Genomic DNA, 26283 nt, shown 5'->3' with positions numbered 1-26283 from the left:
TTAAGAGAAGAGAGCTTCTAGTTCTAAATCTGCTACTCATTAGCTCTGTGACCAAGGGTAAGTGCTCTGATCACTCTGGGGATCTGTTTTCTCAGCTGTAAATTTAACAGAGCAGACTGGAAATAAGGTTTTCAAAGATGCTCTGTGGCTTCTTTGAACTTCTTGGGAAGAGCCTCCCTGGGGATTGGAGGTAGGTGGAAGGCAAATAAGGGAAGCAAGTGGAGCTCTAAGCCTCCCACCTTCATAACTGCTACTTATTCATAATAGCTATGCTTCAGTTGGTTGCGTATATTGAGCTTCCATGTAAGATTTCATTTGAAAAAAAGGATTTCACTTCTTCAAAACATTTGAAAGCCAGTGAAAAAGATATCATCCACCTCTAAGTCCTCTTCCAACCAGCCCAAAGTTCCATGTATACAAAACTTACATAGCCAGAGAAAAGATAGGCATTTTAACTAAACCCTGATGGATTCTGACAGATGGAAGTGGAAGAAAATTAGGTAGGAGGTGGGCAACGTAAGCCATGGTGTAATGGTGCAGGCAGTGGAACATGATGGTGAGGCTAGAAGTCCAACTTCCCAGTAGTACACTCTGACCACCCTTTAGCATGTTTCGTGCCTATATTCTGGGTGCTAAATGGAACCTTACAGCTTCTGAGCTAAAAGAAAGTTGAAACTTCAAGTCCAGTTCTCCTCTGGTGCCTCTGCTACTTCACCAGCCCACACTGAGTTCTCTCTTCACTGCAAAGTCTAGTAACAACAATGGCTCACATTTATTGAGTACTTACTCTGCCAGGCACTGTGCAAGGGGCTCTACATACATTAGCTCTTAATCATAACAAAACTCTGAAAAGGTGGTATTGTCCCCACTGTACAGATAAGGATACTGAGGCCCTGAACTTCTAGCAAGTGACAGAGCAGAAACCAGAACCCAAGTTTCTCTGAGTCTCTTACCACTACACCTCACTGCCTCGTGGTATATGCCACCTGTTGAAACATGGCTTTGTAATCATCTTCAACCCGGGAGAACTGCCATTTTGTAGAATGCAGAGACTGAGTAAAAATATTAATAACAACAACTACTACTATGACCTCCACCACCCACAATCACATGACCCACCATTAGAATTTATTGAACACCCACTATCTGCCCAGTCTTATACTTTGTGCTCAATCTATACTACCTTATTCAATCCTCTTAACAATCCCTCAGTAGTTATTAGCTATAGCCACTTTAGAGATGAGGAAACTGAGGCTCAGACAGGTTAACTTTGCCCAGGGTACTCTGCTAGATTGTGAGTTCTTTGTGGGCAGGCACTGTAATTACTTATGTGTCCTAAGCACCTAGCCCAACATGTAGCATACTTGAGGCACATAATAATTATTTGAATGAATGAATAGGGTCCTTGGTGGGGTCTTCTCAATCCTTCCCGAGCTCCCACGCCAGTTGCAAAAGCCTGACCTGCCACTTGAGTCTTAAGCCCTTTTCAAATGCCTCCCCTGTTCCCATGCTTCTTACTTCCACCAGGCGGATCTCCCTAGCCAGATCTTTAATGAGCTGAACAGTCCGCACTGTCTCCGGGATTTCATCCTCGTGGTCTGGCAGAGCCTGTCAAACAAAAGGCATGAGAAATAGATCCACACGTAAAGAAACAACTGATTTTCAACAGTTACCAAGGCAATTCAATGGAGAAAGGGTAGTCTAACAAATGGTACTTAGACTGATCAGATATCCACATGCAAGAAAAGACCTTCATTCTATATTTTGTATCAGATATACATAGACTCAATATGGATTATAGAACTAAATGCCATAACTAAAACTATAAACCTTTTAGAAGGAAACAGAGGAGAAAATCTTTGTGATCTTAGGTTAGGCAAAGATTTCTTAGGACATAAAAAGTATGAATCATAAAAGAAAAACTGATAAATCAGACTTATTAAAAAAACATTGTTAAGGCAAACCACTGACTGGGAGGAAATATTTGCAAAACATAAAGGACAGTGTCAAGAGGTGTGAGGAACTTAGTTGTGGGCTTTAACCATACTCCTCAGAAAGTCAAGAACCTCAGGAAGAACCCAGCCTCTTCACTTGTGAGCACAGAACTCAGTGCTGAGCAGCTATAGGCCCACAGCTAGCCCAACAGCAACCCAGGAAGGGACCTGTTGGTTATCTCTTTTTAAATTCATTAATGATTTTATTTACATCTTTATGCAGACAGACCTCTCAAGCTTTTCCTCTGTGATTTCTTCCACCAGTTTTGACTTGAAATCTGTATCCAAAGAGTACTGATAAAAATTCCTCAGCATTTCTTCCTTGCTTCCCATGGTTTAACTCTTTTAATCATCTGGAATTTATTTTGGTGGCTGGGCAGCAATGGGGGCTGAGAACCCATGTGACCCAACTGGATAACCCTGACAGCTCCCTCCTCCCTGCCCAGGGGCTCTAGAAAGGTGAAGGAGCAAGTGCTTCTCATGGAAGTCATTTGCACTTCACAAAAGTTTTCTTCCATGAATGCGGGCTCCTCAGTTCTATGTCCTCCTCTCTTCCAGCTCCCTCTGGTCACACTGTCTGGGGCCATTCTTTGGTCCTTGAGGCCATCCTAGCCCAGGACACGAGTGCTTAGGACCAACCCTCCTCCCTCCCTTAAAGGTATTCCTGAGACAGAGTCAATCGAAGTTCACTTCAGAGAAGGGTCTGGTGGGATGCACAGTCAGAAATGAAAACCAAGGCAGCCACACCTGAGGGATGTGGCAAAACAGAATCAAAGGCTAAAGCCCAGGTGCAGGTGAGTCCAGAGAGCAAGAGAAGGCCCAAAACATGAAGTGCAAGAATATTTGAGGGGAAGGCTGTCAACAGGAAAAGGGGAAATTGAGCAAATTAAGCCTTCAGTGGCTGAAGAGTCTCCTCATGCTACTGTATGCAGGGGAAGGAATCTATAAGAATATCAGAAGTATAAAAGAATATATTGGTATTTCCTTTTTGCATTTCTTAAAATTGTTTTTTTTAATAAATCCAATATTTTGAGTAGGTAATCCATTCACATAGCTCAAAAATCAAACAATATAAAAAGATATATATTGAAAAGACTTTGTTTGCCATCAGCCCCTCTAGCCCACCCCAACAGGTAACCACTTTTATTACTTTCTTCTGAATCCCTCCAGATTGCGTCTTCAGGCAAATACAAGCACATACAAATATAGTTCTTACCCCCTCTCCTGCTTTACACATAAGGCAGCACACTATACATACAGTTAGACACCTTTACATGATAAATTCTAGAAGTCTTCCCAAATCAGTATATAGACAGCTTCCTTAATCTCTTTTATAGCTGTTTAGTATTCAGTTGGATAGATGGATATTGGTATATTCCTAAAAAGCCATTTTGGCAGCATGCATCAAGAGTCTTACATTTTTCATATACTTTGATTTAGCAATTGCTCTTCGAGGAATCTATCCTGAAGAAACAATCAAGAGATGAAGGACAAAGACTAATGCAAATAGGTATTTACTGCATGATTTTCTAGAGCTATTCCCCAAATAAATAAATAAAAAGGAAGCAACAGTAAACAAGTGGTTAGGTAAGGATGGTACATCCCGGCAAAAGAATATCATGTAACTATCAATGTTTTTGGAGAACTTGGTGACACAGAAAAATTAAGATAAACCAATCAATTCAGATACAAAATTATATGTACAGGGTGATAGCAATCATGTTTTTAAAATACATATTACAAAAAAACAGAACAAAATATATCCACATGTTAATACCCTCTGTGAGTGTTAAAATTACAGGTGAAGTTTTTCTTTCTTAATACTCTTCTGTCCTTCACTCTAATGCCAGGAGCCCACAAAACTCCCTGGTATTTTCTACCTCCCCAGAAGATCTTTCCAAAGCCAGTCCCTACTGACAGTAGACCTCTAAAGTGGATAGAGAAATAAGTATATTTACTTCTTTCTTTGTCCAGGCTCTAAAGGCCAAGTTCAGGGCTTTACCACCATGGACCAGGTAGGAGGCAGGGTGTCTCCTGTTTTCTCGCAAACCTACAGGGGGAAAGAGGAAGGTAGAGTGTCAAAGAAACCATGCAGGGAAGTGAAGGACTTTTTACTTTTTTTCAGGCAACCAGAGAAAATGTTCAAGGTTCTGAGCTTAACTCTAGATCTCAGTTCTTATAATGGCGTTCATTTTATGAATACCTTGACATCTACTATCTCATTGAACCCTATACCCAACCCTGTAAGCCAGATAATCATCTTCATTTTATAGTTCAGAAGATAAGGCCCAGAGAGGCAAAGAATACAAAGGCCACACCTGGTAAGTGACAAAGCCAAGACTGAAACCACGTCTGTCAGAATCTGACACCAGTCTTCCTTCTACACTACTTTGCCTCTTGGGTTTCAAAACACTCAAGAGGACCACAATTGCCACCTACACAGATCTGAAGAGCCATTAATGCCTTGTTCTGAGTTACTCCAGGAGGAGATTATAACAAACATCCAAATTTAGGCTCAATAAAGAATTTTCTACAGAACTAAGTTGCAAGGAGATCCAACCAGTCCATTCTGAAGGAGATCAGCCCTGGGATTTCTTTGGAAAGAATGATGCTGAAGCTGAAACTCCGGTACTTTGGCCACCTCATGCAAAGAGTTGACTCGTTGGAAAAGACTCTGATGCTGGGAGGGATTGGGGGCAGGAAGAAAAGGGGACGACAGAGGATGAGATGGCTGGATGGCATCACTGACTCGATGGATGTGAGTCTGAGTGAACTTCGGGAATTGGTGATGGACAGGGAGGCCTGGCGTGCTGCGATTCATGGGGTGGCAAAGAGTCGGACACGACTGAGCGACTGAACTGAACTGAAGCTGTTCAGAACAGATAATAAGCAGTTAGTCATCTAGCCCCTGAATGAACACTTACATGACAGTCTATCTAGGTGGCAGAATAAGGGCTTGAGGTATTGCATAAGAGACTATACTCACTGGCCTCTGAGGTTTTTTTGTAACTCTTCCTGGCCAAGTCATTTGGGAAATCTCAGGTCTGAGTAAGGGAGCCACTCTATTTCAGAGCAAACCAGGAAAGAAGAAACCCAGGAGGTTGGCTTCTACTTGGGCTGATATCCAAGACCAAACCAATGAGGTCAGCATAGGACTGGGCCTTGTCCCCAAGGGAGGGATATCCAGAGAACTCTGACACTATTCAGATTGAGTTTCTTATTTTAAGAATAGGAATACTTTTACTGTGATCCAATTTTCTCAGCTCCTTTTATTAAATAAGATATTTAAAATCCATCCCTTACCCTACGTTATACTTAGTAAAAAGCCAATTTCAAAAGATCACAACATTTGGTTCCATTTTTATAACATTCTTGAAATGACAAAATTAGAGAGAAGAAAAACAGATCAGTGGTTTCCTAAAGTTATGGATAGTTCAACAGGAGAGAGTGGGTGAGATTATAAAGGGGTAGCACTACAGAGATTTTTGTGGTGATAGAATAGTACTGTATCTTGATTGAGGTGTTGGTTATGAGAACAGGGCAAAAAGGACAGTTGGCAAAGGGCTCCATACCTCGAAAAATGTCCAGGATGTGCTTTCCCACATACCAACAGATGGTCTCAAAGTTGGGGAACTTGAAGAGGTCTGCTGTGCTCAACCGCTTCTCGATTTCATAGGCTCTGGAGGAAGTAGTTACAACAATAACAATGATGAGGATACTGTTTACTGGGCACCTACTATGTATCAGGTATTGTTCTGGATGCTTTGTATCCATTATCTCTAATCCTCACAACTATCCTTTAAGACTTTATTTTATGGGTTAGGAAATTTGAGCTCAAAGATTATGTGACTTGATAGTCACATAACTGCTAAGTGAGGAAGAGGTATTCATCTTCCACTGAACATCATTAGGAACCAATATCCATTCCTTTATGATCATCTCGCCTCCTTCTATGCTGTTCTCTCCCTATAAGGGGAGAACTCAAGGACTCCAGCAGATGGAAATGGCCAGCTTGGGATCACCAGAGCTTCAGGACTCACTTGAGTTGCATTTCAATATTAAGGCTGTGTAAGAAATTCCCTCCAAAGGCAAGGCAGTCCACGGGGGTCAGCACAGCATGAATCCATCCTGCAGTGTAACAAGGCAAAAATCATAGCTGGCAGAGGGCCTTTCTTCCTTTGGACATCTCCACTGCCCACTCAGCTCAAACACAATACCTTGGAGAATCCAGTCTGGAAGTAACTCAGAATATTCTAGGTTCCTCCACATTCCCAACACCCATCCACGCCAAGTCTGCCATCATTATAACCCTGGACCAACTTATGGGGTTAATAAACTCCTTCTACATCCCCCTCTCTGTACTTCAAAATCTCTTTGGTGCCTCACCTATCTTCTCTCTTATCACTAAGAAAGGCATCATCTCCTTGCTATGACTACCTCTTCGAACTCTGTCCTAAGTAAAACAAAGAGCTTTTGTGTTAGACATGGGTTCAAATCCTGCCATTTTCTAGCTAAATATCCACTTAACAGGTTGATTGTGAAGAATATACCTAGCTGAAACTAAATTATTTTCCTTGCCCTTGACCCTATACTGCTTTCTAGGACCTCCTGATTTTCCTTCTTAAATCTCATATTCATCTCCTCTTCTACTGTTCATCCATCCAACCTACTAATGGTTTGGTTCAGAGCCCTCATTATTTCTTACTTATGCTGCTTATAACAGCCTCCAAACTGTCTCCTCTAACACCAATGGTTCTTTAAGAGGTGATACAGGGAATCCTGGGGCTCCTAGAGCCTCTTTCAGAGCATATGCAAGGTCAAAACTATGTTCATAATAATACTAGGATGCTATTTGTCTTTTTAATTCTCATTCTCTCATAGGAATACAGTAGAGTTTTTCAAAGGGTATAGGACATGATATCATAACACGCAGAGGCAGATTTGAGGGCCTTAAGTTTTCTATTAACCCAAACATTAAAAAGATTTGAAGAAATGTGAAGGTCAACCTTTTAACTAAATTTTTAGTTTGAAAATAGTTATTTTTCATAAAAATGGTTACTTATGCTAACATATAATGGGTTTATTCTTGTTTTCTCAATGAACTAATAAATATTTTTAAATAATCAGTTTTAATTTATAATTTGGTAAATATTAATACATATAAACCACATAAATAAAAGTTCTTTGGGATCCTCAATAATACTTAAGGGTATAAAGAGAGCTAGAGTCCCAAGTGTTTGTAAACTACTGCTCCACAACAATCTTGATCTCTGAAGTCTATCTTCCAAATCCCAATCCTAAGTGATATATCCAAAATACAAATCTGCCCATATCATCTCTTGCTTGAAACTCTTAAATGAAATGTACATCCACAGGAGAATAGGTAAATTGCTGTAGAGTGGAATAATAGAAAGCAAGTAAAATGAATGAGCAATAGCCACACCTATCAACAGGATCTCACAATTATAATGTTCAGAGAAAAATATATGTAATATGATTCTATTTATATAACAAAAATATGTAAAACAGAGACTTCTCTAGTAACTGCAGGTTAAGACCACACCCCCTCCCCCCACCAAAAAACATGTAAAACAATACTATACACTGCTTAGTTGCTTAGTAAGGCATTACCTATGTAATAAAGGGATAAAAATGCAGGAGAATAATATCATCAACTTTAGGACAATGGCTAGCTCTGAGAGGGCAGAATGGGAAATTGAGGGGAGATATATAGAAGGCTTCAAATATGTTTGTAACATATTATATTTTTAGTTAAGTTATAAACACATAAATGTTCACTATATTATTCTTTATATCTTTTGCTTCATCTAAAATATTTCATGAGAAATTAAACAAATAAATCTTTAATAGTCCCCAGTTGCCTCTGAAGTAAGTTCAGCCTGCCAATCTTTTCAACTTCATCTGCTCCCAGCCTTTGGTCTTTAGGCTCTAGTATTCATAAACTGCTTCACACATCTTTGCTTTGCTTATGTCTTTCCCTAATCTGAGAGGTCTTTTATACCTTTATTTCCTTTATCAGTAGCCACTTACCCTTCAGGTGTCACTCTTCTGAGAAGATTGTCACAAACTTCTGGCCAGACTAAGTGTTCTTCTCTGTGCTCCCCAAACTTCTGGTGAATACCTCTATTGTGTCTATTAGAACATTATACTGAAATGGCCTATACATCTTTAATCTCTAGCACCTAGCACAATGTTGGGGCAGACAGTAAACATGAAATGCTTCTAGAACTAAGCAGATTCCCCCAGTTGTGGGAGTATCTACCAAGAAACAAATGAATTCAACTCAAATCTCTGGTAGACAAGTTCAATTTACCAGTTACCAAGTGTCCAGTGTAAAAAAAAAAAAACCATGTTAAAACTCAGCAAAGAATTTAAAGATGGGTAAATAAATGCCTGGGAATAGAAAACTATAAAAGAGGAAAGCAGATGGGTATGGGGGTGGGTGTGTGTGGCTTGCCTTAAACATTCTATAAAACCAATGTAATCAAATCAATATAAGAATAAACAAATAGATCTGAGGAACAGAAAAGTCCAGAATTATACAATATAATGTTAGACAAAGATGTTAGAATTATATGACATGAATTTTAAAGGAATCATCATAAAAATGCTTCAATAAACAATTACAAACATGCTGGAAACAAGCAAAAGAAGTAGAGAGAGAATCCACAAATAAGCAAATGGAAATTATAGAACTAAAAAAATACTTCATCTGAAATATATAATGAAACAATGGATTCAACAGAAGAATGAAGACAATAAAGAAAAGAATCAGAGAATTTTAAAACAGGGCAACAGAAAGCACCCAACATGAACAAGAGAAAGGAAACAGACTGAGTGAAAAATAAACTCAGGAACCCAACAAGGAACCTACTGTATATGTATAGCACAGGGAACTATATTAATATCTTATAATAAACTATAAAGGAAAATAATCTAAAAAAGATATATATATGTAAAATTGAATCATTTTGCTGTATACCTGAAACACTGTAAATCAACTATATGTCAGTAAAAATTTTTTAAAAGACCAAAAAACAAAGAACCATGCAATGGGACAGAAAAAAAAGTCTCAGGAACCTGTGAGACTACAGCAAAATGTGTTATATTCGTATCATCAAAGACCCAGAAGAAAAGTTAGAGTGTGGGGCTGAAAAAGTATCTGAAGAAATAATATCTAAAAACTTTGCTAATATGACAAAAGACATAAACCTACACATTCAAGAAGCTCAGTGAACACATAATAGTATAAACCCAAAGAAATCCACATATTATTGTCAAATTGCTGAGAAACTAAATAAAAAAGAAAAAATATTGAAAGTAGCAAGAAATAACACATATAGGAGAAAAAATAATTTGAAGGATAGTCAAAATCTTTTCATATAGAAGCTAGAAGGAAGCAGCACAACATTAAAGTACTAAAAGAAAATAACTATCAACCCTAAATTCTATATCCAGCAAAAATATCTTTCAGGAGTGAAAGGGAAATCAAGACATTTACAGATGAAGGAAAACTAAGATAATCTATTGGCAGCAGACCTACCCTGAAACTCTAAACAGAGGGGAAATAAGAGAAGGAATCCTGGAACACCAAGAAGGAAGAACAATGGAAGAGTAAAAATACAGGTAAAAACAACAGACTTTCTTGCTATATGGGTATTGAAATTATGTTTGACAGTTGAAACAAAAATTAAAACATGATGTGATGTGGATCTAATGTATGCAGAGGAAATATTTAAGGCAAATACATTATAAAAGGTAAAGAGATGTGAAAAGAGGTAAGGTTTGAACCCTTTCCTCAAACTGGTAAAATGTCAATTAAAATGTCAATACCAGTAGACATCTTACTGTGGTAAGATTCATATATGTATGTAAGTATATACATATATAGATATGGACATATTTACACATGTAAACACATGTACATATTTATACGTGTACATATACATATGTGTATACATGTATACACATATATATTCACACATATAAAACTAGAGCCAACACTAAAAAAAACTATACAAAATCTGAAGCTAAAAAATTTATATGGAAATTAAAGGTGAAATACAAAGTTGGAAGGCTGATACTTTCCAATTTCAAACTTACTACAAATGTACAGTAACAGACAGTGTGATACTGTCATAAAGACAGACATATAGATCAATGGAATAGAATTCAAAGTTCAGAAATAAACCAACATATGGTCTATGCTGCTGCTGCTAAGTCGCTTCAGTCATGTCTGACTGTGCGATCCCATAGATTGCAGCCCACCAGGCTCCCCCATCCCTGGGAGTCTCTAGGCAAGAATACTGGAGTGGGTTGCCATTTCCTTCTCCAATGCATGAAAGTGAAAAGTCAAAGTGAAGTCACTCAGTTGTGTCCGACTCTTCACGACCCCACGGACTGCAGCCTACCAGGCTCCTCCATCCATGGGATTTTCCAGGCAAGAGTACTGGAGTGGGGTGCCATTGCCTTCTCCAACTAATTCACAAGTTTAGTATGCAATAAAATAACAGAGGCTTTGAATAAGTTAAACTGGCTAGTAACAACTAATTAGTTTTCTTCAGTGATCACTGTTCTTCTACATAGGCAGGATAATTAATTCACAGATAGTCTTTCTGGTCTATCTTCAACTATTCTTATACTACACATAATCAATTAGGGATATCTTTTTACAGATATATGAAGAGAACACAGGTAGCTTTACATAAGTTGAGTTTGTTAAATCTATTTGTTATGACAAGGGATTTCTGACACAAAAATTGCTCACTGCACACTGAACCCCAGAGAAGTGATGAAACAAGACAGCTGATGTTAGGAGGTATATGGGAGTGGGGTAGGGTGAGAAGTCATGGATAAATTAAAAACTGGCAAGTATCTGCTGAAGCAGAGCCACTTTTTAGGGAGCATAAGAAAAACTGATTAGTCACCATTTTGGTCTCTTTAGAGAAATCTATTTGTTGTTAAGAACTTAAGACCATTTACTACCATTCAGGCTGCAAAAGGTAGTAGTCACACTATTTCAAAAGGATCCTAAACACTGTAGTGCGAAAGAAATCTAAGAAAATAAATAATTACAAAACCATCAACATTTTTCAAAGAAATGTGCTCAAAACAGTGACTTTTACAAAAAATGTGAATTTGTTTTAAATGCAAAAAGAATTCTCTCTATGAAAGATCAAAGACTCATTTCACAGATAACTTATACTACATTAACGACTTGATTAACAGTGTACAAATAAGGGTCATGGACTTTTTAAATTAGGTCTGAGCAATCAATATAAATACTGATGGGGGAGTGTTTTGTATAGTCAACTGAATTTTGACAAAAGTGTCAAGACAATTCAATGGGGAAAGAATGGTCTTTTCAAATTGTTCCAGGACATATGGATATCCACACGCAAAGGAATGAAATTGGACCCATATCTCACACCATACACAAAAATTAAATTGAAATGGATGAAAGGCATAAATGTAAGAACTAAGAAGAAAACACAGGTGTTACTCTTCATAACTCTGAATTAGGCAACGGTATCTTAGATATAATACCAAGTACAAGCAAAGAAAAAAATAGATAAACTGGATTTTTGTGCTTCACAGACCAATAGCAAGAAAGTGAAAAGATAATCCCGAGAATAAGTGAAAGTATTTGCAAATCATACATCTGATAAAAGTCTAATCCAAAATACATAAAGAATTCTTACAATTCAACAATAGAAAGATAAATTACCTAATTAAAGAATGGGCAAAAGTTTTGAATAGATATTTCTTTAAAAAAATATATAAACATCCAATAAGCACATGGAAAAATGTTTAAAATCAATAGCCATTAAAGAAACACAAAATAAAAATCTCAGTGAGCTACTACTTCACACCACCAGAATGGTTATAATCATAAAGATAAGCAAAAACAAGTGTTGGGAAGGATGTGAAAAAACTGAGATCCTCATAAATCACTGGTGGAAATGTAAAATGCAGCTGCTTTAAAAAATAGTTTGGCAATTCCTTAAGAAGTTAAACACAGAGTTACCATATGACTCAGCAATCCCTTTCCTAAGTAGATATACCCAAGATAACTGAAAATATAATATCTGTTAACACAATAACTTGTACATGAATGTTCATACCAGCACTATTCATAATAGGCAAAAGGCAAAAAAAACCCAGATGTCTATAAAATGATGAATGGATAAACAAAATGTGGTGTATCCTTACAAATGGAGTACTTTTCAGCCATTTAAAGAATGAAGTATTGATAAATGCTATAACATGGATGAACCTTGATATGCTGGATGACAGAATCCAGACATAAAAGACCACACACTGCATGATTCCATTTACATGAACTATTCAGAAAAGGAAAATTCATATACAAAGAAAAGTACAAAAGTAGCTGATAGGGGCTGGCGAGGAGAAGGAATGGGGAGTGACTGCTAATAGGTACAAGGTTTCTTTTTTTTTTAAGTGATGAAAACTTTCTGGTATTAGTGCTGATGCTTGTACAACTTGATGAAAACCTGAATTGTACCCTTTAACAATATGGTAATTTTAATGGTATGTGCATTATATCTCAACTTTTTAGAAAGCACATTTAGGGGACTTTCCTGGTGGTCCAGTGGCTAAGACTCTTTGCTCCCACTGCTGGGGGCCTGGGCTGATCCCCAGTCAGGAAACTACATCCCCACATGCCACAACTAAGACCCAGCACAGCCAAATAAATAAATAAATTTCTTTTAAAAAAGCACATCTAACAAAATGAAAACTACAACATATCAAAATATGTGACATAGCTAAATCAGTTCTGAGGGGGAAATTTATTGCACTAAATACATTAAAAGTGAAGAAAAATCTTAAGTCAATAATCTAAGCTATTGTCTCGAGACTGAAAAAAAGGAGAGCAAAATAAACCCAAAGTAAGCAGAAAGAAGGAAAAAAGATAAAAGCAGAAATCAATGAAATTGAAAACAAAGACTACATTGAAAATCACAATGAAACAACAGATGATTCTTTTAAACGTTCAACAAAATTGAAATTCACAGATTACTAACATCAAGAATGAAAAGAGGGTACACTAGAGACTTAGAAGATATCAAAAGAATAATAAGAAATACTATGAACAACTCTTCACATATAAATTTGACAACTTAGATAAGATGGGCCAATTGCTCCGAAAGCACAAACTATTACAACTCACCCAGCAAAAAATAACTTGAATAGCCTAATAAAGTTTAAGGAAATTGAATGTTAATTAAAATCTCTCCCAAAAGGAAAGCTCTAGGTCCGTGAGGCTGCAATAGAGAATGATACTGAACATTTTGAGAAAATTTAACACTAATTCTGAAATCAAGGAATTAAGAAATTAGATAGTCAAGAAAAATCTAAATAAATGGAGAGACACGCTGTGTTCATGGAAGATGCAACATACTAAAGATGTCAACTTTCCCCAAGTTGAGACAACTAGGTTTTTTCCCCCAAAATAGCCATACTCAGACCTCACTTCAGATCTATGAATTCATAATTCTAGGGGTAAAGCCTAGGCATTTATTGTTTTAGGGAAGAAAAAAAAAAAAACCTATCCCTACCCAGGTCATTCTGACTTATAGCTTACAATGCCAGTCTCTCCAGTCACTATCTCTAGAGTCATGGGGCTGAGAGTCCTGTTTTCTAACTGTCCACCAAGTTGACATCAGTTCAGTGCAAAAGAAGCCTATCAACTTCCTTCTGGACTTCCCCAAACAACCATACTGGTCACCACTTTGGTTACCATTTGATTTTTCCTGATGTGCAATTCTGAGTCTTTAACTGATATGAGAGGGGTATCTCACATTCAGGTCAAAACATTAGGGGAAGGGGTTGGTTCTGGTGCCACAAGTTCCCTTCGTCTTCCCACCTTCCTCAAACCCTCCCAGATGGGCCCAGGGAAGACCTGTAGGAATGAAAAGTGTCTGTCCTTGCTTCACAGAACACTTGTAGCACTTGTCCACCTGGTCCCCAAAGAACATCTCATTCTGGTTAGAGGAGCTGCTCCAGCACTCAAAGAGAGTCAGGTTGGCATTTGTTGGACGGATCAGGTAGAAGATCTTCTCACCCTGAAACAAAGATGGAAGGGCCAAAGACATCAAGGGTTTCCAGAAAAGACTTCCAGGATTCTCCAAAAGAATATTCTCTCATGTTCCAGGACCATGTAGTATGCTAGAATTCTTTCTGTCCAAGGATCATTTATATACAAATATGGAAAACTTCAAAAGTTCCTTTTCACTTTGTACTTTTAAGTTTCTATAAGACTAACAAAAACAATCTGGAAAGGGCATTTCAAACAAAATTGTCAACTTAAGTCAAATGTACACCAAAGGCTCTTGCAATACCAAATGAAAAATGTCCTCTACAGATGAGCAGATCAATACTGCCAGCCCCAGGAGAATTTAAGGCCACATTACTAATGAGAAGAAAATTGAATTTGCCTTTAAATGCCATTTGCAGAGACTGTTTCTTCTCACACCTGTAATCACAGCTAATAAAAGTTTAAAAGTTCAGTAATCGCCCAAGGACTTCTGGAAGATTATATGTTGCGTGATTATCTGTTGGAAGAACATTTTATTTCTTAATTATGCTTTGTCTGGATAATCACCACATAGGTAATTTAGCAGAAAAGAAAGAAAAACCCACTAGCACAAAAGTCTCCCCAACCCATAGCTTGATTAGTTTAATCAATATTTCATGACAATACATTTCAGTGTAGAAAAGCAACACTAGCAAATATCTACTGTACAACTGGAGAAATTTGAATCAGATCAGATTAGATAATAGTACTGTATCAATATTAATTTTGATTCCGATAACTATATTATGATGATATAAGAGAATACCTTTGTTTTTAAGAAATACACACTGAATTATTACAAGATAAATGGATATCATGTCTGAAAATACTTTCGAGTATTTCAGAAAAAATATATATATAAGATTATTTTATTATGTTTGCTTTAGAGAAAGAGAATATAATAAAATAGTAACATAGGAATTTGAGTGAAGGGCACACAGGAAATCTTCCTATTAGCAATTTTTCTGTAAAAATGAAACTATTTAAAAATTAAAATGTTAATGGGGGAAGAGATAGGGAGTTTGGGATCTCCTGCTATATTTAAAATGGATAACCAACAAGGTCCTAGTGTATAGCACAGGGAATTCTCAATGTTATATGGCAGCCTCAATCGGAGGGGAGTTTGGGGGAGAATGGATACATGTATATGTATAGCTGAGTCCATTTGCTGTCCACCTGAAACTATCACAACATTGTTAATGGGCTATACTCCAAAATAAAAAGTCAAAAAATAAAATAAACAGTTAAATATAACATTTGTATAACAGCACTTTCATTTACACACTCCAATTTCTTCATGATAAACAACTAGTTCAGGATTTGTGATCATTTGGACAAGAGCTATATCCAAATTTCTGCTCTTTTCTTGGCATTTCTGATAAGAAAACTAAATAGCATGAACAGTGGTAGAAAACAAGTTATTTAAGAAATTTGTTTCAGTTCAGTTCAGTTGCTCAGTCGTGTCCGACTCTTTGCGACCCCATGAATCGCAGCACGCCAGGCCCCCCTGTCCATCACCAACTCCCGGAGTTCACTCAGATGCACATACTGACAATCAATATGCTAATTACAAAACCGTAACAACCATGAAAAGGGAAGCTATAGGAAGGCTGACATTAAAAAAAAACATCTCAGACTTCCCTGATGGTCCAGTGGTTAAGAATCTGTCTACCAATGCAGGGGACACAGGTTTGATCCCTGATGCGGGAGGATTCCATATGTCTTGGGGCAGCTAAGCCTATGTGCCACAACTACAGAACTGCATTCTAGAGACTGCGAGCCACAACTACTGAGCCTGTATGACACAGCTACTGAAGCCCATGTGCCCTACAGCCCATGTTCTGCAACAAGAGAAGCCAGTGCAATGAGAAGCCCATGCACCACAACTAGAGAGTAGCCCCCACTTGCTGCAACTAGAGAAAGCCTATGTGCAACAATGAAGACCCAGTGCAACCAAAAAGAAATAAATAAAAACTTTTTTAAAAAACCAAACAGCTCATACATGCTCTATCTTCAGTGATGGCAGTCATGCAACTATTTATACAATTGTCAAAACTCATCAAACTATAAACTTAAAATCGATGAATGTCATAGTACAAAAATTATAATTCAATAAACTTGGGAGGAGGTGGAGTATCTCATGTTACCAGAAATTTCTGCAATAAATATGGACATTTCCATACCTAGAGGTAGGAGTACAGATTGGTTCAATTAACAGAGAAAATCTTACACATCTGTTATTTTTTAAAAAGTTAATCATCAAAACTATGAAGCAGAGACAACTTATACTGCATATCCACTCAATACCCAACCTTGATAAGAGCAGTTAAGTGTAAATGTTACCCAAATAGAATCTGGGATGCAGGTAAGGCCTTAGCAGCCTGTTTTATGCTACCACTTGAAACAAACAGGGAGGCCCAAGGCCTGGCTGTCTTCAGAAACCATACCCATTCTTACCTTGAGCACATGGTACCAGACCGAGGTGCCACCAAAGTCAATGTGAAAGTCTGTATAGCTATCCCGCACGCTCATGAGGCAGTACTTCTGCACATTGGGCCTCTCAAAGATACACTCCTCTGGCCACAAGTTCTCCACCCATGAGAGCTTCCGAACAATCTTGGGTGTCTCCACAAGGTTAGAAAGCCTATCAAGGAAGGGGTGGAGAGCAGATGTCAGCTGATTGGGAACTGAAGGTTGAAGCCAGTATAAAATGTCCCCCATCCTAGTGAGAATCAGGGAAGACAAAGAAGTTCTCTCCACAGAATCCCCAAGAGCACATAGTACACTTATTTTTATAAGACAAGTCAGCATTCTCTTTCCACTCAGCTATGGAAGTTCCAAGTCCCAGCTCCACAGCCATCTCCAGTCAAAGGTGATCATTTCCTCCACTGAATGCTCAGAATCTCCACACCCAGGCCCACTCACTTGGCATGTGGTGTTTAACAGTATTGTACTGTCCCTATCTCACAGTTTCTTCTTTATGAAGATCAAGTAGAGAAACCTATCAGAGCTCAGTTCCAGGTAAAGAAGTGTTTACCTGGGACAGTGGAGCTATCCTGGGAGTTAAACAGTGACCATGCCACAATCTACATACCAGAAAAAAAAGGTCTAAGGAAGCTGTCCTGGATCTTAAAAGAGACAAAAATTAATTAAAACAGCCACTGAATAATCTATCCAATGCTAGAAACTGTAAAGGAGAAACATGATTTGGTTGTTATAATGTGAGCAACTACCCTAGAAAGTATAAACCAGCTCCCCATGCCAAAGGAAGAAACCACCCGAAGGAAGGGAGAGGAACACTAATACATACTCAGTATATACAAGTCCTAGGTACTCTGTGATGCTTTTTACTTACCCCTGCCCCTCTTACCTGGTATCAGAGAATTCCAAACTAATAACATTGAGGACTTTCTCCCTCTTCCCGCTATAATAATATTTCACAAAATCACCAAGCTTCATCTTGCAGTCGGCCTGGCGGGCCACATCAATCACATCAATTTCTTTGTCAGAACCTGGAATAAAGAGACAGGCTCTGTACCAAGTGGCCTCAGGGACCAGGGAACACTCATCCCCTAATCAGTTCCTAGAGTGACCTTACACTGAAAACTTCTCTCAATGTATTTATCTACACATATATGGGAAGTGGGGGATTCCCTGGTGGCTCAGATGGCAGAGAGTCTGCCTGCAATGCAGAAGATCCGGGTTCAATCCCTGGGTCAGAAAGATCCCCTGGAGAAGGAAATGGCAACATACTCTAGTATTCTTGCCTGGAAACTCCCATGGATGGAAGAGCCTGGCAGGCTACAGTCCATGGGGTCGCAAAGAGTCGGACACATATAGGAAGTGGGGGTAGGTATTTCTCACACTCTCCTTAGACCTATGTGCCAGGTCCAGACATGCTAGGGCAACAGAAATGCTTGACACACGGTCTCACAGTACAATCCATCTGCCTGGGTCCTGCTTCCTCACTTCTCTTCCTCTCCCCTAAAACTCATGTCCAGAATACAACTAGCATATGAGGGCAAAAGTCAAAGGCTTTCTCATTTCAACAGAGTACAGAGAGGTCAAAACAATCTTTGGAATTCCCCAGGTAAAAGATGGGGCTCAGCCTGGAGTTTGTGGTCTATTAGGAGGAAAAGGCAGAGAAGGCAATGGCACCCCACTCCAGTACTCTTGCCTGGAAAATCCCATGGATGGAGGAGCCTGGTAGGCTGCAGTCCATGGGGTCGCTAAGAGTCAGACACGACTGAGCGACTTGACTTTGACTTTTCACTTTCATGCATTGGAGAAGGAAATGGCAACCCACTCCAGTGTTCTTGCCTGGAGAATCCCAGGGATGGGGGAGCCTGGTGGGCTGACGTCTATGGGGTCACACAGAGTTGTACATGACTGAAGTGACTTAGCAGCAGTGGGAGGAAGAGGCAGAGAAGGCAATGGCACCCCACTCCAGTACTCTTGCCTGGAAAATTCCATGGATGGAGGAGCCTGGTAGGCTACAGTCCAGGGGTCGCTAAGAGTCGGACACAACTGAGCAACTTCACTTTCACTTTTCACTCTCATGCATTGGAGAAGGAAATGGCAACCCACTCCAGTGTTCTTGCCTGGAGAATCCCAGGGATGGTGGAGCCTGGTGGGCTGCCATCTATGGGGTCACATAGAGTCAGACACGACTGAAACGACTTAGCAGCAGCAGCAGCAGCAGGAGAAAAAGGAAAAAAGACCAGGATTTTGGTTCTAGCTTTGCCTAAGAATGACTCTGGGCAAGGTACATTACCTTAGATTTCCAAGATGGCTAGAGAAGAAATGAAAACTGGAAGGGAAGGGTCATATGTTTTGATGGGACTGAACAATGTCACAGTTAAGAGGGTCTGTGGTGCTTACCAACATAGTGTTCCACATCCCTCACAGTGAATGATGGTGAGGGCAACGTCATCCCCAATCCATCTTTCTTCAAGACCAGGATGGGCACACTGAAGCTATTCTCTTCCAGGAATTCCACAGTCAGCTGACTTCCAGTGGGCTTCAGAATCACTTCATCTGAACTGTGGGCCACACAAGAGAAAGCATGAACCCTACAAGCTCTGCTACTGAAGGTCTCACTGGATGCTTTCACTCACCAAAGGTGTGGGGTCTTCCTGAGGGGACCTAGTGTGGGCTGGCAACTAATGAGTGGCATAAACTTCACATCCCAGCTAAGAAATGACCTATCGAAGGCAAGAAGCCAGGCCACTGGCAGAGGTGGGAAGTTAAATCCAGGATATCCTGTCAATATGATGCTCTTCTCTAGATGACAAAGGAACAAATCAGTCAACCACCTGCCCCAGAAGAAAAGATGTATCAGACAAGTTTAGCTGATTTACACTAACCCAGAGCAGCACCTTGGGCTTCCCCGGTAGTTCAGCTGGAGAAGGGATAGGCTACCCACTCCAGTATTCTTTGGCTTCCCTGGTGGCTCAGCTAATAAGGAATCCACCTACATTGTGGGAGACCTGGGTTTGATCCCTAAGTTAGGAAGATCTCCTGGAGAAGGGAACAGCTACTCCCTCCAATATTCTGGCCTGGAGAATTCCATGGACTGTACAGTCCATGGGGTCACAAAGAGTCAGACATGACTGAGTGACTTTCACTTTCAGAGAAGTACTACCAAATTTAAAAATACTGGAAAATAGAGAAAAGACTGATTTAGAAAACAAAAACAATTTTTATAACTACTCTCTTGACATACATAGTTAACTAGAAAACAGGGGTTTCTGGTTTTCTTAAAATCATGTTGGAGAAAAAGCTGGGCTATTTGACAAATTGTGTTGGGATAAACATCTGGAAAAATATTAAGATCAATGTCTGGCTCATTATTTACATAATTCTAGATGGAACAAAGATTAAATTAGAAAAAAATAAAGCCACAGGGTAGAAAAAATTATGGAAAAGACAAGGCCCAGTAGCCATTAAAAATAGTAATAAGTAAATTAAACTACCTAAAATTTAAAATTTTCTGCATGGAAAGCTACTACAAATCAACAAGAAATAGGCAGTAACCCAACAGAAAAACTGTCAAACAATGTAAGCAGATAGTTAACAGAGAAGAAAAATAAAGATGACTTATAAATGCATCATAATATACATGCTTCCTTAATCACTAAAGAAATCCACATGGAAACAGTGAAATCTCATTTTTTATCTTATCAGAAAGGCAAAATAGTTTGATAATAAATAGTGTTAGCCAGGATAATAGGGAAATAGGCACCCTCACACATTGTTTAGTGGGAGTATGAAATGATGTGGTCACATCAGAAACAACCTAGCAATATCTATAAACATGTTTAAAGCACATACCCTTTAACCTAGCAGTTTTACTTTTAGGTAGTAAATCTACACATACACTCACTCACATATGCAAACACTTAAGTACAAAGACATTAATTGCAGCATTCTTTTCCTAATAGCAAAATACTAGAATCAATTTAAATGTTTATCAAGAGGACTGCTTAAATAAACTATACATTCATACAATGGAGTACTAAATATCCATGAAAAGGAATGAGGAACATTGGTATATGCTGTTATGGATTGATCTCTAAGATATAGAATTTATATTTTTTAAAAAGCAAGATATAGAACAGTAAGTATTTCTATTTGTGTTTTTTAATTTTAAAAAAGGGGAAACACACATTCATATATGTTTGTATAAACAAAAACTATTTCTGAAAGAATGCACAAGAAATTGGTTGACTTTGGAGACGGGACCTGAGGGGGTAGAGTAAAAACGAAACTCATTGCCTTTAAATAAAACAAATATTAAATTGAAGAAACACTTATAATCCTAAATAACACTTCATTTACAGGAGAGATGAAAATGGTCAAATGAATTAAAAACTAAGCAAAAGACAGTGCTTTCTTCGTTAATTTTTCTAACTCATTATTTTTGTTCAAGTAGTTTATTTCAATAAGCCAATCTTAATTTTTTAAGGAAATAAATATTTTCTTGATTGTAAAAGAAATACATGACTACTCAAAAAAAATTTTTCCAGAGAGTTTCCACTTCTCTACAATGCAAGAATTAAACTTTCTAGTTTTTAAGACTCTTTCTAGTTATAGCATTCCCTAGGTACATGTAAATATCCTCTCCTGACTGAGGCAAAAACTGCCTCTCTATCTACTCATAGTTTCTACAAGTAGACCTTAATGTACTCTGTACATCAAATGAAACTCTAACAATGTTTCTCAGAAACTGACTAAAACAGAAGATCTCCCCACAAAGGGAACTCAGAGCCCTGCAGACATCACCAAATGATGGAGGTACCTAGTGGGACAGCCAGTGGAAAAGCTGAGAAGAGATGGGTCCCAGCTTCCCAGAGCAGTAGTGTTCACTGGCCCGTGGAGTAGGGGGTCCTCACCTGTCAAAGGTCCTACTCCGGAGCTCTCGAATGAATGTAGGGCTTCCCGTCTTCACTGGCTTCCCCTTGTGTGTATCATGGCCTTTTGAAGATACACGGCGTTTTTTCACTAAGCCAGAAAAAGACAAGAGACTGAGTCAAAATGGCTACAGGCTATGGTTCTAAAAGTAAAAGCCTCAGCAGATCCTGCTTCTCTTCCAATCTAACAATCTATTGGAGCATCTGGAGTCAAGGAAGCCCTCATGGACTCAGAAAAGCACTTGGAGAGGATAGGTGCTTCCTTTGGGGAATCCCTAAATAAGGGAGGGAGGTGAAACTACATTTCTGCCCTCTCAGTGGAGCAGCTGCTGGCCTGCAGGACCTACATAAGCTTCTCCTATTTCTCAAGGGAGACAAATCTGAAGAACTCAGGCGAAGGCAATTTCCCTTCCAAGCTTCCTTTGCTTTGTCTCTTTGGATTGCCTTCTCTTTAAAATCCCAAGATCTACTTACTAATGGAGGGCCCATGTAAGACCTCACAATTGGGGCAGTGGTAGAGGTCAATGTCAGCAGCCTTCTCCTCTTCAACACCAACACAACTAGAAAAGAGAAAATCAGCCAATGTTTGTGGAAATGTTATTTTTCATAAGGTCTAGAACTGTGTTGTTCAATACATAATTAAGTAAAATTTTAAATGCAGTTCCTCCATCACTCTAGGAACATTTCAAGTGCTCAATAGCTACATGTGGTTACCATATTGGGCAGATTATCAAACTGTTTTGTCAATGCAAAAAGTTCTATTGCACCACAATGGTCTAAAATAATTATGACAGACCTAAAAATGTAGACAATAAAGCTTCATTAAGACTCAGAATGGTCAAAGCTGGAAGAGACTCTAGAGCAGTGCTGTATGACAGAAATATAATGTGAGTCAAATACATAATTTTAAATGTTCTAATAGCCCCATTAAAAGGTAAAAAGAAACAAGTGAAATTAATTTTATTAATAATTTAATAATATTTTATTTAACCACTATATCTAAAATATTATGCCTATATAAAATCAAACATTTAAACTTTATTGCTGCTGCTGCTAAGTTGCGTCAGTTGTGTCCAACTCTGTGTGACACCATAGACGTCAGCCCACCAGGCTCCACTGTCCCTGGGATTCTCCAGGCAAGAATTCTGGAGTGGTTTGCCATTTCCTTCTCCAGTGCATGAAAGTGGAAAGTGAAAGTGAAGTCGCTCAGTCATGTCTGACTCTTCGCGACCCATGGACTGCAGCATACCAGGCTCCTCTGTCCATGGGATTTCCCAGGCAAGAGTACTGGAGTGTGCTGCCATTGCCTTCTTCTTAACTTTATTGAGCAATTTATTAAATGAAGAGGAATGAAAACAGTGGTTCCCTCTCAGTGAAGGATTATGGTAACCATTTTTTCTTCCTTATCTGTTTTTCCTAATTTTCTACAATGAGCACACATTATTAATTTCATATTATAATATCTGAGAAAGACATAATTTTGAAAATCTGAGTTTACATGTATGTGAGCTAGTAATCTCACAAAATGTAAACCCTTCCTCACCAAAGAAGTCATCAGCAGCCCTCTAAAAATCTTCTGGCTAAGATCTAACTCTTAAAAATCTTTGGTCAGCCACACAGAACAGGGTACATAAAAATAAGGCACAGCTCCAACCATTTTGGTTCAAGACCATGCTCATGAACTGACTTCCTGGGATCAGGACGCCACCACCTTCCCCATGGCTAACCTTGTAAATCTGTTGCAGATCAATAAATTGGGGACATTTTATTTCATAAAAGCATTAGTCCATTACAGATTGGAAATTAAAAAAATACCCTGGTCCTTCACCTCAGAAAGTCTCAGAAGCACTGTGTTAGAACTTGGTCAGGTAGAAGCTGCACATTCTCCCAGACCCTTACAACTCAGGGCTGGGCTGGGGGTGGACATCCCCCTCACTTTCCAGTGAGATTCTGAAATCATCTCTTCTCTATCCTTGTATAAGATCTCCTACTCTTCTGAGTTTCATATCATTCATCCATACCTCTTCCCACTCTTCTTCACTGTCAGCTACTTATCTCCCAAACATACCTTTTTCATTCATTGAAGAACCTGCTCACAGATTCCTCTCCATCTCAAGTCCTGCCAACCTCTCACATGATATAATCAAGGATATAGAAGCCTAACATCTCAGCCTCTTAGCACATTGACCTTCTCATCTTCAGAGATTCCACTCCAATTTCAGCTGCCAGTTCTCATGGCCATCCCCCAAAACCCTATCAATACTTGCAACTGCTCCACCTCTGGAATACAAAATGCACACATCACTCTCTGACCACAAGGTCATCCATCCAGCTCTCATTCTTTACACCTGTTCTTTGCCCTCAAAATCTGTTGATTCTATTTTTCACCTGTTCAACTACTATTGCCTTCACCCTTCTTCCCTATCTAGTTTATAGATTCCATCATTCCTCACTTCAACCATTCTCTTACAGATACCCTCAACTCACTTGCCCCACTGCCTTTACATCACTCCCATGTGCAAATCCAAGCCCTGGCTCAATCCACTGAACAACTGGACATGGCTAGAAGAAAAAAAATCATTCAATGAATTGGTGCCACAATAAACTGAGTGTCCAAAATATCTAAGCCATAGAATAATCAACACAACACTGAAGGAGAAGAACAATGTTGGAAGACTGATGTTGGAATACCTGACTCAAACACTTATTGTAAAGCTACAGTAATCAGGACTTCCCTGGCGATCCAGCAGTAAAGACTCTGTGCTTCCAATGCAGGGGTAGCAGGTTCAATTCTTGATCAGGGAACTGAGATCCCACATGCTGCATGGTGCGGCAAAAATTTTAAAAAGCTACAATAATCAAGACAGTGTGGCACTGATGGAAGAATAATCAGATCAACAGAACAGGACAGAGTGCCCAGAAATAGATCAACAGAAATACAGTCAACTGATCTTTGATAAAGGAGCAAAGGTAATACAATGTGGCAAAGACAGTCTTTCAACAAATGGTGCCAGAACAACTGAACATGCAAACAAATGAAATCACACACAGACCTTATACTCATCACAAAAAGAACTCAAAATCGATCACAGGCCGAAATACAAAATGTAAAGCTAAAAAACTTCTAGAAGATAACATAGGAGAGAATCTAGATAAATTTAAGTTTGGCAATGACTTTTTAGATGTAATACCAAAGGCACAGTCCGTGAAAAATGAGAATTGATAAGCCAGACTTCATTAAAATGAAAACCCTCTCTATGAAAGGTAGATAATGAAAAGATAAGCCAAAGACTGAGAGTAAATATTTGCAAAGGACATATCTAATAAAGGACTGTTATCCAAAATACACAAAGAACTCTTAAAACTCAACAGTAAGAAAATGAACAACCCGATTAAAAATGGGCATAAGATCTGAACAAATACCTCACCAAAGAAGATGTACAGATAGCAAATAAGTATATGAAAAGGTGTTCCACTTCATCTATCAATAGGACAATACAAATTAAAACAATGAGATATCAGAATAGCCAAAATTCAGAACACTGACAGCACCAAATGTTGGCAAGGAGGTCGAACAACAGGAATTCTCATCCTTTGCAGGTGGGAATGCAAAACACAGCCACTTTAGAATACAATTTGGCAGTTTCTTACAAAACCAACTGCATTCTCTGGCATTTACTCAAAGTAACTGAAAACTATGTCCACACAGAAATCTGCACACAGATGTTTATGGCCACTTCATTCACAATTGCCAAAATTTGGATGCAACCAAGATGCCCTTCAGTAGGTGAATGGATAAAATGTGGTACATTCAGACAACTGAATATTATTCAGCACTGAAAAAAAATAAAGAGAGCTATCAAGCCATGAATAGATATGAAAGAAACTGAAAGAATGCCATCAGGCTACATATTTTATGATTCCAACTACATGACATTCTGGAAAAGGCAAAGCAATGGGGACAGTAAAAAGATCAGTAGTTGCCAGGGGATGGCAGGAAAAGAGAGATGAATAGGCGGAGCACATAGAATTTTTAGAGCAGTGAAATTATTCTGCTACTAAAACAATATAATTGTGGGTACAAGTCATTATACATTTGCCCAAAACCCACAGAATGTATAATACCAAGGAGTAAATCTTGATGTAAACTATGGATTTGGGGTGTAACTCATGTGTCAACATAGGTTCATCTACTTTAACAAACATACCACTCTGGTGGTGGGAGATGTTGCTAATGGGGGAGGCTATGCATGTGCAGGCAGGAGGCAAATGGGTAATCTCTGTACCTTCCACTCAATTTGGCTGTGAACCTAAAACTACTCTAAAAAATAAAGCCTATTTAAAAAACAATCTGGGTAATGCTGTCTGATAATTCTCCTGTATTTCCCTGCTCAGTTCTCTCCTCCATTATCCACAGTGGCTATTTCAAATCTCTGACCCCACTTCTTCTTTTCTCGAAACAAATGACCTTGCCTCTGACTTCTTAGATAAAATGAAGTAAACAGAGGGGAACTACCTCAACTTCCCATACCAAATCCACCTCCTTCTACACCCTTCTTTCCCTCCTGCCACAACAAAAGAACTCTCTCCTTCTTTGTAAAGTCAGCTTTTCTACCCGGGTCACATTTTTACCTTCTCAATAAATTATCTTTTCTTTCCTCTCCCTCTTCACCTTCTCCTTCATAATAGCATTTAAACTAGCTCACTAATCTTTACAGATATAAAAAAGACAACACCCTCCCTCCTGTCTGCCCTTCTC

General features: G+C 38.7%; 1 protein-coding gene across 7 annotated transcripts in view; it reads right to left on the bottom strand.

The window, feature by feature from the left end:
• The window catches only part of PHF8 (PHD finger protein 8), a 106805-nt gene that overhangs the window by 44562 nt on the left and 35960 nt on the right, over window positions 1–26283 (bottom strand). For all 7 annotated transcript variants that reach the window (XM_070291612.1, XM_070291611.1, XM_070291614.1 and 4 more), the window contains exons 3-12: window positions 21999–22084; window positions 21507–21615; window positions 18994–19154; window positions 17483–17624; window positions 16570–16756; window positions 13939–14101; window positions 6035–6122; window positions 5567–5673; window positions 3953–4044; window positions 1519–1608 (exon numbers count right to left, since the gene is read on the bottom strand). In XM_070291612.1, the coding sequence (XP_070147713.1) occupies window positions 1519–1608; window positions 3953–4044; window positions 5567–5673; window positions 6035–6122; window positions 13939–14101; window positions 16570–16756; window positions 17483–17624; window positions 18994–19154; window positions 21507–21615; window positions 21999–22084 (1225 nt within the window). The remainder of the gene's footprint in view (window positions 1–1518; window positions 1609–3952; window positions 4045–5566; window positions 5674–6034; window positions 6123–13938; window positions 14102–16569; window positions 16757–17482; window positions 17625–18993; window positions 19155–21506; window positions 21616–21998; window positions 22085–26283) is intronic.

Source organism: Ovis canadensis, chromosome X (assembly GCF_042477335.2).
Source record: "Ovis canadensis isolate MfBH-ARS-UI-01 breed Bighorn chromosome X, ARS-UI_OviCan_v2, whole genome shotgun sequence".
Lineage (NCBI taxonomy): Eukaryota > Metazoa > Chordata > Mammalia > Artiodactyla > Bovidae > Ovis > Ovis canadensis.
Note: the sequence above shows the minus strand (reverse complement) of the source record. Positions and strands in the feature narration are given on the sequence as shown.